Here is a 13354-nt window from a genome sequence, read left to right on the forward strand (position 1 = left end):
ACCTACACATATACATACCTACACATATACCTACACATATACTACATATACATACCTACACATATACATACCTACACATATACATACCTACACATATACATACCTACACATATACATACCTACGCATATACATACCTACACACATTCTTACCTACAACACATATGCATGTATAAATATACCATGTAAAAGTAGCCCCTTAATATATATATATTTCTTTTTTTTGTTTATTTACATTTTCGTTTTCCTGCTTGCATTTTTTTTTTTTTTTTTTTTTTGTGTGTCTTCCCTTTTCTTGTTTTTCAAATGCTGCAGTATATGCGAGAACGAAAAAAATATGGAAATAATATCCCAAAATGTTTATCATCAAAAATTAATAAGAGTAAAATAATACAAAAAAATATTTGTTCTAATTACAGAACTATTAAAATAATTGATATATATGAAAACCTTCCTTTGAATCATTTGAATAATGAAAGAACAAGAATTAAGGAAATTATTCTAGCAAACGATGTAATTGTTGTTTTATTAATTTCTGGTATATCTCGAGCTTATGATATTGTAAATGGACGCTTTTTATGTGAAATTAATCCAAGCAATTTTTCTGTTGTTCACACTATTGTGTACAATTCTTATAACAACACTTTAATAGTTGCCTATGCCTCTTTTCCTGCACATTTGCAGTGTAAAGTTATCGATTGCAATGTAACAAGGAGGATAAACCAAGAAAAAAAAAAAAAAAAAAAAGTGCATACACACACACATAGCCCATTATAGAGCACAATATACCGCTACCATATGGATATATTTTTATTTCGTTTTTCTCTACTTCATTTGGATAGGATTTAAAAGTTGGAAAAACAAATTCGTCGGGACTTGGCACTCTATTCGGTATTTCTTTTCTCATTTTCCTTTTCTCAATTTTTTTTTTTTTTTTTTTTATTGATAAAGTAGTGGGGATAAATATGCAAAAAGACGTAACAAATGAGGTAGCTATATTGCAAATAGGTGAATAGTTGAGCTTGAATGATTTTTTTTTTTTTTTTTCTCAGAAAAAGTCATATTGAGTCACCCAGCCTTTTTCGAGTTTTGCGGTACAAAGAAATGTTTCTTCATCACATTCTCATATATACGTAACTATGTATATATCTATGCATACATACGTATATATATGTGTATGTAAGTACCCACGTATGATCTGTATGTGCTTCCTTCCCCCATGTACACTTCTTAACCTTTTAAGAGACGAACGGAAGAATAGGTGCTGCTAACTTAAATACAAATTCATATACATTCTGGGACATGAGAACATATGAACAAGTTTTTGAAATAAAGGAAGAATTTCAGGAAATCAGGTTAGAAAATGAAATAGAGAGTTAATAACTCATCTTTTCGAGTAGATCCGTATGCACATGCAGGAAAAATGAGATGATGAAATTTAGAAAAAAATTTATTGAGAAGGTTTTCATTTGAGAAAAGCGTAAAAATGTAAAAACGTAAAAACCATTTTTCAGAGTTTCGGACGGACTAGTGGCCATGTTTAAACAACCCATAAATAACACAATTCCCTTAGCCTTGTTCGATATAGAAAACGGAAAGAGACTTGTACGCCTTTAGCCATACTAATGGAATTGCACATATATACATATACATATACCTGTACATATACACATATACATATGTATATATGAGTACAGTATGCATACATGTATGTGTGAGGACAAGTCCATTTGTTCATATTTTAAATTTGCTATTAGGTTGAAACTGTTATATCGATTTTGCCAAGAAGAGAAATGCAATTTTTAGAACTGCTCGTTTCTAAATTATTGGTTATGCTAGTGAAAAATAGCACATGTAAAACTCTCATAGTTCCATACATAGGTGTACATATATTTACATATATATATATATATGTATATGTATATGTATAAGTATATGTATATGTATAAGTATATGTATATGTATAAGTATATGTATATGTATGTACAAGTTGCACGGTCAGCGGATGCAATATATTTTTTAAAAGCTGCATATCATTTTAATATATTTAGAATTCCCTTTATTCAGATAAAGCAAGAAGGCTCCTCCTTAAGAATTTATGACCTACTAAAGAAGACACGACAGAAAGTTAAAAACACGTACACATTTCAGCCGACAGCCTTTGTCTTTTACGACGTAAGGAGAGAGAAAAGCGCTTGTATGCGCATTGGAGTATATGATTGTGGGAGTGTACGTATGTATATATATATATATATATATATATATATATATATATATATGTACATAAAGAGAGGCACGCACACAGTGAGCTAAAATGCAGAGAATACATTTATATGTGCACACAATAATTACCAGCTTGCTCCTTTTCTGAAAATTTTTTTGTTAGCACCCCTCCCCGATTAATGGCAAGGTTTACAACAACGAAGTACGCTCTCTCAAAAAGAAAAAAACAAAACGGACCAAAAAATGAAGAAAAGTTGAAGCAAAATAAATAAAGAAAAACAAATTAACCATAGTAAATAAGAACAAATCAAATGAGAAGGAAAAAAAAAAAAAAAAGTCATTTGTAAAAGCAAAAGGGAATATGAGAAAAATTGGGAATTAATGCTAAAATTGAGCAAGCAAGTTATAGTATAAACTAACTGAGCCAATTTTGTAGATCCCCAAATAACATGTACCTTTTCTTGCTTTATTTTTTTTTAGATAAGTAAAAAGTTCTTTACGATATCAAGTGATCTGATTGAGTTTTGGGAGTTAGATTCGTTCATGCTGCGGAAGATGTATGCTATATATGTTCCAGGTTTGGCTTGCTACCAATAAGGACATATAAATGAATACATGTATATGTTTATGTACGTACGTACGTATGTATGTATTTATGTGTATGCATGTACCTATGTATGTATATATTTATGCACGCATGAATATGCACACCTATGAGTTATGTTCACAACATACCGTTATCATACACAAGCGCAATGCTAATTGGAAACCGGATGTTATTTCCTTAGGACTAAGAGATCCTGATTTGTGTAATCACAGTCTGATGGCCGAGATTCTATGCTTATACAGTTCAAATGCTTTTGACAAAATACAAAAATACGAAAGTTTATTTAACTATGTTGATAGTTCAGATACAAGAACTGATTCCATGCATCATGACTTTGTAGATAAGGAGATGATAAAGGAAAAGGATAAAAATATGTTATATAAGAAAAAGATACTAAATAATAATATTCAAGACAATAAATTAAAAACTGATATAGATAAAGAAAATTTTAATTTTGGAGCACTCTTATTCTTTTCTTTAAATGATGGAGAGTTTTTAAATTACATTTCAGAAAATGTGTGTGGTCATTCTGTCGAAGTCCTTGCTTCTAACAGCTCCATGACGGTACTACTTTTCAAAAAATATGACTACCCGTGTGGAAGAAAATGCGTCCGTGAAGTGGATTTACGTTTGTACAACCATATACATGTGTATATGCATGTGTTTATACATGCATGCGTACGTATGTATTATACGCCTGAGCATCCACTGGATAACCGAATTGCACGAGTCCATAAATCGTGTCCTTTTTACTTCTTCCCCAAACTTCGGTTTACCTCATGGCATGATTTATTATTATTATTATTATTATTATTTTTTTTTTTATTTATTTTTTTTTTTTATCGTTCGAACAATATTTAAGACTATTTTAATTTTTCAAAATTTCAAATTTTCAAATGTTTATCAGACAATCATATGCGGTGACGATAAAGGATTCGTCCGAATTTTAAGAAACAATCCCAAATTTGACGATTTCGAAATAAGGAATTCCAAACAGGTAAATGTACGTCCTTGTTAAAAGGAAAATTCCTTCATATATGATGAGCTGAGCAAGCTTGTTGCAAGGAATAAACAGCATGAATGACTCGCTATTTAACCCCATCATACGTATATATACAATTATGTATATATATATATATATATATATATATGTGTGCATATGTACACACAGCACAAGGAAATACCACGAAACCGATTTCATTACATACCTTTTTCACTATGCCGATGCTTTACAGAATACATACGACAGACGGATATGCGAAAATGCGTTTATTAGAGAGGAGTTAAGTATGGAGAATGGTGAAAAAAGATTGCATCAGATTAAAAGAAAAAAAAAATATCAAGGTGAACGTGAAAAGGAATTGTTAAAGAAGCCGAAGATTTATAAATTCTCTGATAGGGAGATATCTGCTTAGAAATAAGCTACAACGAGTTGGCAATTAGGCATGCGCGTGCATATATTATACATACATATACATTCATAAGCATACTCGAATATTTATATCCTTGACACAAAACTATTCCTTTATTTTGTTCTTGTTTTTTGTTTTTTGTCTTTTTTTTTTTTTTTTTTTTTTTTTTATATTACACAATTTTTTTGATACTTTTTTTTTTTTTTTTTTTGTTCTTTATGTTACTTATTTTGGGCCTATTCTTACAGAAGAAAAAAAAAACAAAACATACATAGTACATACGTATGTACATAAAAATAAATATATTTTATATATATAAATTTGTTTTAAATTTATAATTTTATCCAAGTGCTAATATTTTGTTATTTCAGTTTTTTCGTTTTTTTTTTTTTTTTTTTGTTTTGTTATACTTAATTCTTTTTTTTTTTCAACAAAAATGATGAGTCTAGGTAAAAATTAAAATGGGGAAATGTTTATATGAGTAACTGAACCTATGAAATTTCGACGCTCAAATGGGGAAATAACTCCTCCACATGGTATTAAAAGTAGATCATTCCTATGGGTTTATATGCGGGTATATATATTATACATATACATACACATACACATATATGTATTCATATATATATAAACCGCTACGTTCTATCGCGTACAAGTAGTCGTTCGAGTCAAATATATACATGCGCAAACGTAATGAGTTTTTTTTCTTTTTTTTTTTTGCCGTTTTTTATCTTATGTAAATTGGAGTTCTTGTGCGCTTCTTCGCGCTTCATCGTGAATATATTGAATGATTTAAAATTATCTTTATTTTATAATTGTAATGAGAGAAAGTGGGTGTTTTTTGTGTTCTTACAAATATTTGCTATAGTTCATATATACATAAACGTACTAATTTATTTACATATATATATATATATATATATATATATATGTATATATAAATTTATTTTTATTTTATTTTTTTTTTTTTGTATTAAGGAGAAACAATAATTTTTTTTGTAGAAAGCCAGAAATTTTAACTGCTGAGTAATCCATTCAGTTCTGAATTTTATTAGGTTCGATTTTATCGTATATATACATATTTTCATATTTATACACATATATCATGTATCATATACATATAATAATGGTATATCCTCTATATTGATCTTATCATGAAATTGTGCATTTACATTTTTATTCTGTACAGTAGTAATGATATTACAGAAGAGCGTAAGATGAATTATACGTATCTCCTTCATCATCTTCCATTTTAGTAGTAATATTGTAAGCTCTTAATATAAAGAATGTAAGAAAAAAAAAAAAAAAAAAAAAAAAATATATATATATATATATATATTCTGCTGAATCTGCGGAGTTTTTTTTTTTTTTTTTTTATTTTTTTTTTATCATTTTTAGAGAAAGAGAAATAAAAAATAATAATGTGATAAAAGGGAAGAAGAAATTTTTTGTGAAAACGGGAAAAAAAAGAATAATTATTTTTGAGTAGGTTACTGTATTTTATATCTATCAAATAAAGGGAGTATTAAAACATTTATAACAAAATATATATCCATATATAATAATAGTTAAGCGTAACTGTTTTTTTCCCACTATCTATCTATGTATGTATATATATATATATATATGGCTAGCTATTTGGAGGGTGTTTCAATGAAAAGGTAGACTACCTTGCTTCCATTGGAATGTACCAACTGAGGGCCATTTTTGTACGCTAATGAATATTTTTTGTATATAATATTACTTATTTGTATATTCTTCATATAAGGCCTACAAGTGTACGTATTCGAAATTTTATTTTTGAAAAAATATGCGCGTCCTGGCATACCCCATTTTCCCAATTTACGAAAGAGAAAGAGGCACAGCATAAAGAAATAAAGTAACAAGAGCAACTTCAAAACAAAAGAACAGTATAAAGAAATATAGTAACAAGAATAATCGCAAAAAAAGGAACCACAAAATGAATAACGACTCAGTTACGTGGGAAATCCTAGGTAAGGGGAGATGCTCGTTTAAGAAAAAAACAGAAACACAGATGTTTTGTTTAAATGAATATAACGTAACAGGCTTATGCACAAAAATGAATTGTCCCTTAAGTAATAGTGTATATGGTACTGTGATATTAGATAAGGGAGAAATATACCTTTATTTAAAATGTCCAGAAAAGGCCCATCTCCCAAGTTCTTTATGGAGTAGGGTATTATTAAGTTTGAATAGAAAAGAAGCTTTTAATGTTATATATAAAGAAATGAAATATACACATAGTATAAAACAAATTAAAAAATGCATGAAAAGGTATGTACGAATTAAAGAAATTTTAAAAAGAAGTAGAAAATTAATTTTACATAAACAATTAAAACTAGTACCAATAAAAAAAAAGACTGAAAGAAGAGATAGAACAAGAGAAAATAAAGCATTGAAGGCTGCTAACATTTTAAATAATGTAGAAAAGGAATTACTCAATAGATTGAATAGTGGAATATATGGAAACCTGTACAAATTTTTGACTCCTAAAAAGAAGGTTAAAAATAAAGACTCTGAGCTGACTAAAATTTTTACCGAATTGGAGGAAAAACAAATCACTAGGAGGGAGGGGAAGAAGGGAAAGAAGCTCAAGCGGGTGGAGCAAGTTGAGGAAGAGGAATACGACGAAAGGGATGATGAAGAGGATAGCGAAGGGGATCATGTAGAGAATTACGAAGAAGATGATGTAGTGGATGATGAAGAGGATTATGAAGAGGATGATGTAGAGGATGATGTAGAGGATGATGTAGAGGATGACGAAGAGGTTGACGAAGAGTATTATGAAGAGGATGACGAGGAGAACAGCGTATGTAAATCTAGCGCAAGTGATGAATATGAGTTAGAAGGGAAGGACAGAGGCAAAAAAAAAAAAAAAAAAAAGAGAAAAAAAAAAGAATATGTAAAAGAATATGTGAATATTGATTATATAAAAAATTTACAAGAAGAAGGAAAGCTTTTCGATGATGATGAAGTGGAGGAATTGAATGCCAACTTTACAAAGAAGAGAAACACGAGAAATAACAAACAAACGAGTAAGAAAATTAAAAAAGAAAAACTTGTCGTTTATATTGTTACGTGTAGAGCGTACATTTTCTCTGATTGCAAACATGAGATTATGTTCATGTACCAATAAATACATACGCTTATACATATACATTTACGCGTGTAATAAAATATACATAATTATGCATACACATAGCCGATGTGACAAACTTCGAGCATCCGTGTGCAATGCAGTTTTAGTCGTTTAAACATTTTAACGTTTTTACGTGTTTGTTTGTTCGCGTATTCATGTATTCCCAATATATTATTTCGTTTTTCCCCGTTTTGTTTTCCCTTTGTAGGTAAAAAGAAGATTCGAATAGCATATGAGAACGATTAGTTATGTTACGAGTGGGAAAAAAAGAAAAAGAAAAAAATAAGATGATCAAAAGCGAAAGGACGAATAAAAAATAAATGGAAATAGACAAATAAATATAAGGAATGAATTTAAATATATTTTAACAGACTTGATAATGCAAGGATACACTGAAAATTATCTTTTCCGGCATATTCACCAGTAAATTTATGTCGAATGGTTGTGTGTAAATTATTTTGGTTAAATTTCAAAAATGGTGCATTTTCAAAAAAAAAAGGATAAAATAAATAAATAAATAAATAAATATATATATATTTATGAATAAATAAAATAAAGTGAGTATAACTGGCGGAATGACAAAATTGTGACAAAAAAATTTATATGAATGTTACGTTTTAAAAATGTGCCTTTGTAAAAAAAATGGTATAATTTCTAATTGACTGCAATATGACTGATATATACATGTGTATGTATATATATATATTTTTATGTTTCTTTGCATATTTGACTTCATGTATTATGCGTATTTTTTGGGTTTACATAACTTTTTTGAAAGGAGCGTGTTATTTGTTTCATTGTTTCACTGTTTCACTGTTTCATTATTGTATTGTATTGTATTGTTTGTTTGTTTGTTTTTTTTTTTTTTTTTTTTTTTTTTCACGTTCTTGCAGCTATTGCGATTTATGGCTATTTCTGGAGCATGTGTGACTGTTACAGCAATAACTACTATTGTGTATACCACTGTATATACTACTACAGATACTACTTCAAATACTGCTTCATATACTACTGCAGATACTATTGCAGTTACTATTGCAATTACCATTCCATTCACTGTTTCTGCTCTCATCATTCCTGTTACAGTTACCATTTTAGTACGTATAACAGAACTTTGAATATTCCATGTCCACATATTTCAATAAATTTACCATTCTTGAAAAAAGTTTGTTAAGCTGTGATACATTTTTATTTCTTCCAAGTTAATCCTGTGCAATTTTAGGTCGAGGGAATTTCAATTTGGCGTTTCGAGGTGGCTTTACGTTTCCTTGGTATGTCTGCACATATATATGTGAACGTGGGCAAACTATGTAGGCTGTGAGCTTAGGCTAATGCTGAAATCATCAATATCCTCAGGGGTAAGGACATTTTGATTTAACGTGTTCATGTATTTCTTTTCTAAAAGTATTATTTTTGAAGTTAGATTTTCTAATGAACATATGTGGTTATCATGCATGGTACAATAGTAGCTGTGTTCAGAGAAGACAGAATAAATTTCTTTTTTGTAATTGTCGTCATCTTTATGAAATGTGGTTAACTGTTTACAAAAGATACTTAAAAAGGTATCGAGATCAAAATTATACGTATATAATATAGTATATAATACGTTTCTAATTAAAAAGAAACAATTATTAGAAATAGTGCATTTATGTATTATGCTTATTAATTTTTTAATATTTGTATTTAGAATTAATTTTATAATTTTATTTATATCTGGAAAATTATTTATTTGGATAAAATAAATTACAGTTAGTATTAGTGTTAAGTCATAATTACAAGTATTTACAACGTTAAGAATATAATCTCTCTTGCTAATATCAGTGGTATCAATTTTATATTTTTTTTGTACTATATTTAAAATATGATTATTAAATAATTGTTTATTTGGACTTGGAATTCTAATATATAAACAGTTATTTATAAAGATATCGTCAAAATATACAGGACTATGTATAAATACTAAGTTTTTATTTTTTACAGCTTTATTCATAAATATTTTTCTGTATTGTTTATTTAAAAAATGAAAGGATTCTAAAATGAAAATTTTAAAAGAATTTGGTTTGTTACAAGTTAGTATATCTTTAAACAATTCATTTATGCCATTTATGTCTTGATCTTTTAACTGGGAACAGATAATATGCGTGATATTTTTATTACTGTAGAGTATAAAATCTTTGTTACTGCTTGAAGTGGCAGTAGTACTACATGCACCATTAATACCGCTATTGCCGCTTGCAGTAGCAGTAGTACTACTACTACTACCATTGTTCATATTTGTATTAATGTTTGTGTTAATATTCATGTTCGTGTTAATATTCATGTTCGTGTTAATATTCATGTTCGTGTTAATATTCGTGTTTGTGTTAATGTTCGCGTTAATATTCGTGTTTGCGTTTGCTGTACTGTTTTCGTTTACAAAAAGGGCATCGTTAAATAAGTTTATTTTAAATATGACATAATAAATAATTATTACTATATTAAATCCTCCGAAAAAAAAAAATATATTAATTACCGGAATGTCCTTCTCTTTAGCTGAGAAGTTATATTCATTTGTACCCTCCATATTTCCACCTACATTGTGTATATTTATTGGATCCCTTTTAATTACTTTAAAGTAGTTTTTAATGCTATTATAGTTGCTTTCATTTCCCCTATCCTTCTTTTTAGTATTGTTATTACTTCTTCTGTTGTTATTGCTGCTACTATTGTTATTGCTGCTGCTATTGTTATTGCTGCTGCTATTGTTATTGCTGCTGCTCTTGTTATTATTTTTTTGTTTTTTAGGTACATATTTTTTTTTTGCCTCTATTTCTTCACTTACACCTTTGTAGTTTTTTCTGATATATTCTATGACGTTCCATATTTGGGTATATGCTTCTTTATTACATTTTTCTAGTATAGTCTCTATTTCTTCGAATACATTTAAGTAAAAATTCATTTGTGAAATATAGATGTTCTATTTTATGGATGACTCTTTTCTTACCATTACCTTATCCTGAATAGACGGAAGAGCGTGAAATGGGTACAAATAAAAGAAAATAAAAAAAAAGGAAAAAAAAGAGGAAAAAATAAGAAAAAAAAAAAAAAAGTTAAACGAATAGGAACATTTAGGGTTTCATTTTTTTTTTTTTTTTTTTATTAGAAAATGTGTCAAAGTTTTAATAGTTTTTTTGCAGCTTTCGGAATCTGTCATTATCGCTATTCCAGTTAATACTACTATTAATATTGCTGCTGCGATATGTATTAATATTACTTTTTTTATTTATTTATTTTTTTTTTTTTTGTAATTTTATTATACTACACACTTTTTTCTTTTTTTTTTTTTTTTTTTTTTTTTTTTTTTTTTTTTTACTCCAGTTAAGTGTGTCAAGTAGAACGGTAATTCAAATATCTTTCGCTAATTATTATTTTCTTTATTTGCATTTTTACTTACTGGGCTAAACATTTTAATTGCTTTTCAAATTATTTCATCCATAATAGGTATTGAAATGATAAGTAAACGAAAAAAAAATTTTTAACGTAAAAACAAGTAAAGTGAGCCTTTAGCGCGTCACATATATGTATGTGTATGTATTATATATATACCCATGTGTGTATGTATATATATATATATATATATATGTCCATATATGTATATAATACAGATTATTTTTTTTTAATTATTTTTCAAAATCTTGGTGATTTCATTTTGTGGAGACTGTCCTAATGTCAACACATGCGTGTGTACACCTTATTATTTTGTTAGCAGTTGCTTGTAACTTCGTAATAGGAACATGGTGAACATATGTACGTGTTTGTAGATACAGATATGTATATATGTGGCCGTGGGTATATGTATGTGTTTATGTATATATATGTGTAAAGACATAAGTATCTCCTTTAAAATATTGCTAAAAAGGCTAAAATGCTAAAAGGTTAAAATGCTAAAAGGCTAAAAGGTACGGAAGAAAAAGCACGATTTGATGTTAAGGGAGCTCTATAATATTACAAATTAACGGAAGCACTTAAGAACACGATACAGACAAAAAATAAAAAATATTCTCCGTTCATGCATCAATTTACAAAAATATAGTAATACAATAATATAATGATATAATAATAGAATAATTTAACAATACAGTAACATAATATAATAATAGAATAATATTATAATACAGTAATAGAATAATACAATAATATAGTAAAAGAATAATGTAATAGTATATTTTGTTAATTTTTCGCATAAAATTAATTCTTGGCACCCTCCACCATTGCAAGAAAAAAAAAAAAAAAAAGATAAAAAGAAAAAACAAGACTATTCTTTTAGCATGATTATTATAAGCATCCACTGATGTTCCTCTTTATTCAGCTCGTCCATTTTTACAGCACAGCTTATACATGTACCAGTGATGACACATTTTTGGTGTGTTTTAAGGTGATATATGTAAAAGTTTTTCTTTTTAAAAAGGAAAAAAAGTAGGTAATTATTTTTATAACATACACTATTAAATGGGTGTTTAAATATATATGCATATATACATGAGTTAATTTATTCTGAACGTGATAAATTTTGCGAGTGCCTGTTTTTTTTTTTTTTTTTTTTTTTTTTGTTCCCTTACCATAGTTCAAGCCTCAGTAACAGTAAGTAATTGCATTCATATTATTGTAAAATTCAGTTAAGTCAAACTTGGTAATATATGATATCTGTGTATGTATTTTTTATAATTCTATAAAATTTTGTATTGCAATATTAGTAGAGCAAATGACAGCTCAAATCGTTTTGTTATTGATTTTCTAAATAGAAAGATAAAAAGAGAATACCAATAGTTCCTCGTGAAACGTAAAAAATTAAAATTAAAATTGAAATTAAAAACCTTTATTTCTATAAAACACAGGAGAGAAGAAATGAAAAAAGCTGGAGTGTCAAATATATGTAAAATGACCTGTTATAAGTATATATATATATATATATATATATATATTTACATGAATATTTTTGATAAAAGGACAAAAAGAGCTCTTGTCGCCTTGTAAAAGCGCTAAAAAAGATAAAGCCGTGAAAAAAGTTTGAAATAAAAAATTGTAATATATACTTTCTTTGCATCGTAAAAATATACATGAACATTTGTAAGTATGTTTAATATACAATATTTAAATATTTAAAAATTTTAAAATTGTAAGGCGTACATGACATCATACTTCATTGTAAATAAATAATTCAAAATTTAAAAAGTTCAGCAACAAATATAATAATAATAGGTTCTGCTGGGATTTGAACCCAGGTTTGCAGAGTCAGAGTCTGCAGTGCTAACCACTACACTACAGAACCTAATTGGTATTACTTATATATACATATATATATATATGCTTTAAAAAAAAAAAAAAAATAATTTATATATTTGTTTTCATATGTCCGTTTTGAAATTAATGCTCACTGATTTTGCCTTAAATTTAGTCAATTTTTTTAAGTTCTTAAATTGAGCCCTTGCTTTTTAGGATATATATGAGTGTATTTACACAATTATTGAAAAGGAAAAGATGTACGTAATATACGTTCATAAATATGAGTGCTGCTTGTACGTATATTTGTATTTTATTTGTATTTTATTTTATTTTATTTTTTCACTCATGAACACGTATAAATATTCAATTTTTATCATAACTCTATGTCACTATTTTTTTATCGTAAATGTGTAGCACTTAAATCATAATAACTATTTGGAATTTTTTTTTTTTTTTCCATAAATGCTAATACTACATTAATATTTAGCATATTATATTGTAGGCTTAATTATATAAACAAATAACATTTCAAAAATAGTTGTACATTTTTCAAATTCCATTTTTTTTATTATTAGAGTATTTCCTCGGAAGATGCACATGTACTTATATTGTGTGTGATAGGAAATATTCAATTATTTTATTCACATGAATGTAGCATCAGGGTTGACATTGTGCACTTGTCATAACCCTGA

At 27.6% G+C, this 13354-nt stretch overlaps 3 protein-coding genes and 1 non-coding gene across 4 annotated transcripts; 2 read left to right on the forward strand and 2 right to left on the reverse strand.

Moving 5' to 3' along the window:
• Positions 1-304: 304 nt before the first annotated feature.
• Positions 305-4243, forward strand: PmUG01_04028600 (conserved Plasmodium protein, unknown function; the record flags this gene model as incomplete). Its single annotated transcript, XM_029003287.1, has 12 exons — positions 305-703; positions 841-889; positions 1051-1092; positions 1242-1353; positions 1513-1603; positions 1756-1827; positions 2066-2173; positions 2385-2423; positions 2702-2798; positions 3010-3392; positions 3691-3825; positions 4064-4243. The coding sequence occupies 12 exons, from the start codon at positions 305-307 to the stop codon at positions 4241-4243; spliced, it is 1707 nt and encodes a 568-aa protein (XP_028859736.1).
• A 1957-nt stretch (positions 4244-6200) lies between these two features.
• Positions 6201-7646, forward strand: MAK16 (the record flags this gene model as incomplete). Its single annotated transcript, XM_029003288.1, has 2 exons — positions 6201-7296; positions 7609-7646. 2 exons carry the CDS (start codon positions 6201-6203, stop codon positions 7644-7646), a joined length of 1134 nt encoding a protein of 377 aa, XP_028859737.1.
• A 1060-nt stretch (positions 7647-8706) lies between these two features.
• On the reverse strand, positions 8707-10338 carry PmUG01_04028800 (conserved Plasmodium protein, unknown function; the record flags this gene model as incomplete). The annotated part of the gene is made up of 1 exon (XM_029003290.1): positions 8707-10338. The coding sequence occupies one exon, from the start codon at positions 10336-10338 to the stop codon at positions 8707-8709; it is 1632 nt and encodes a 543-aa protein (XP_028859738.1).
• A 2298-nt stretch (positions 10339-12636) lies between these two features.
• PMUG01_04028900.1 lies at positions 12637-12708 on the reverse strand. Its single transcript has one exon. It is a non-coding gene (tRNA).
• Between the last annotated feature and the right edge of the window lie 646 nt (positions 12709-13354).

The sequence above is a fragment of the Plasmodium malariae genome (assembly GCF_900090045.1).
Source record: "Plasmodium malariae genome assembly, chromosome: 4".
Classification (NCBI taxonomy): Eukaryota; Apicomplexa; class Aconoidasida; order Haemosporida; family Plasmodiidae; genus Plasmodium; species Plasmodium malariae.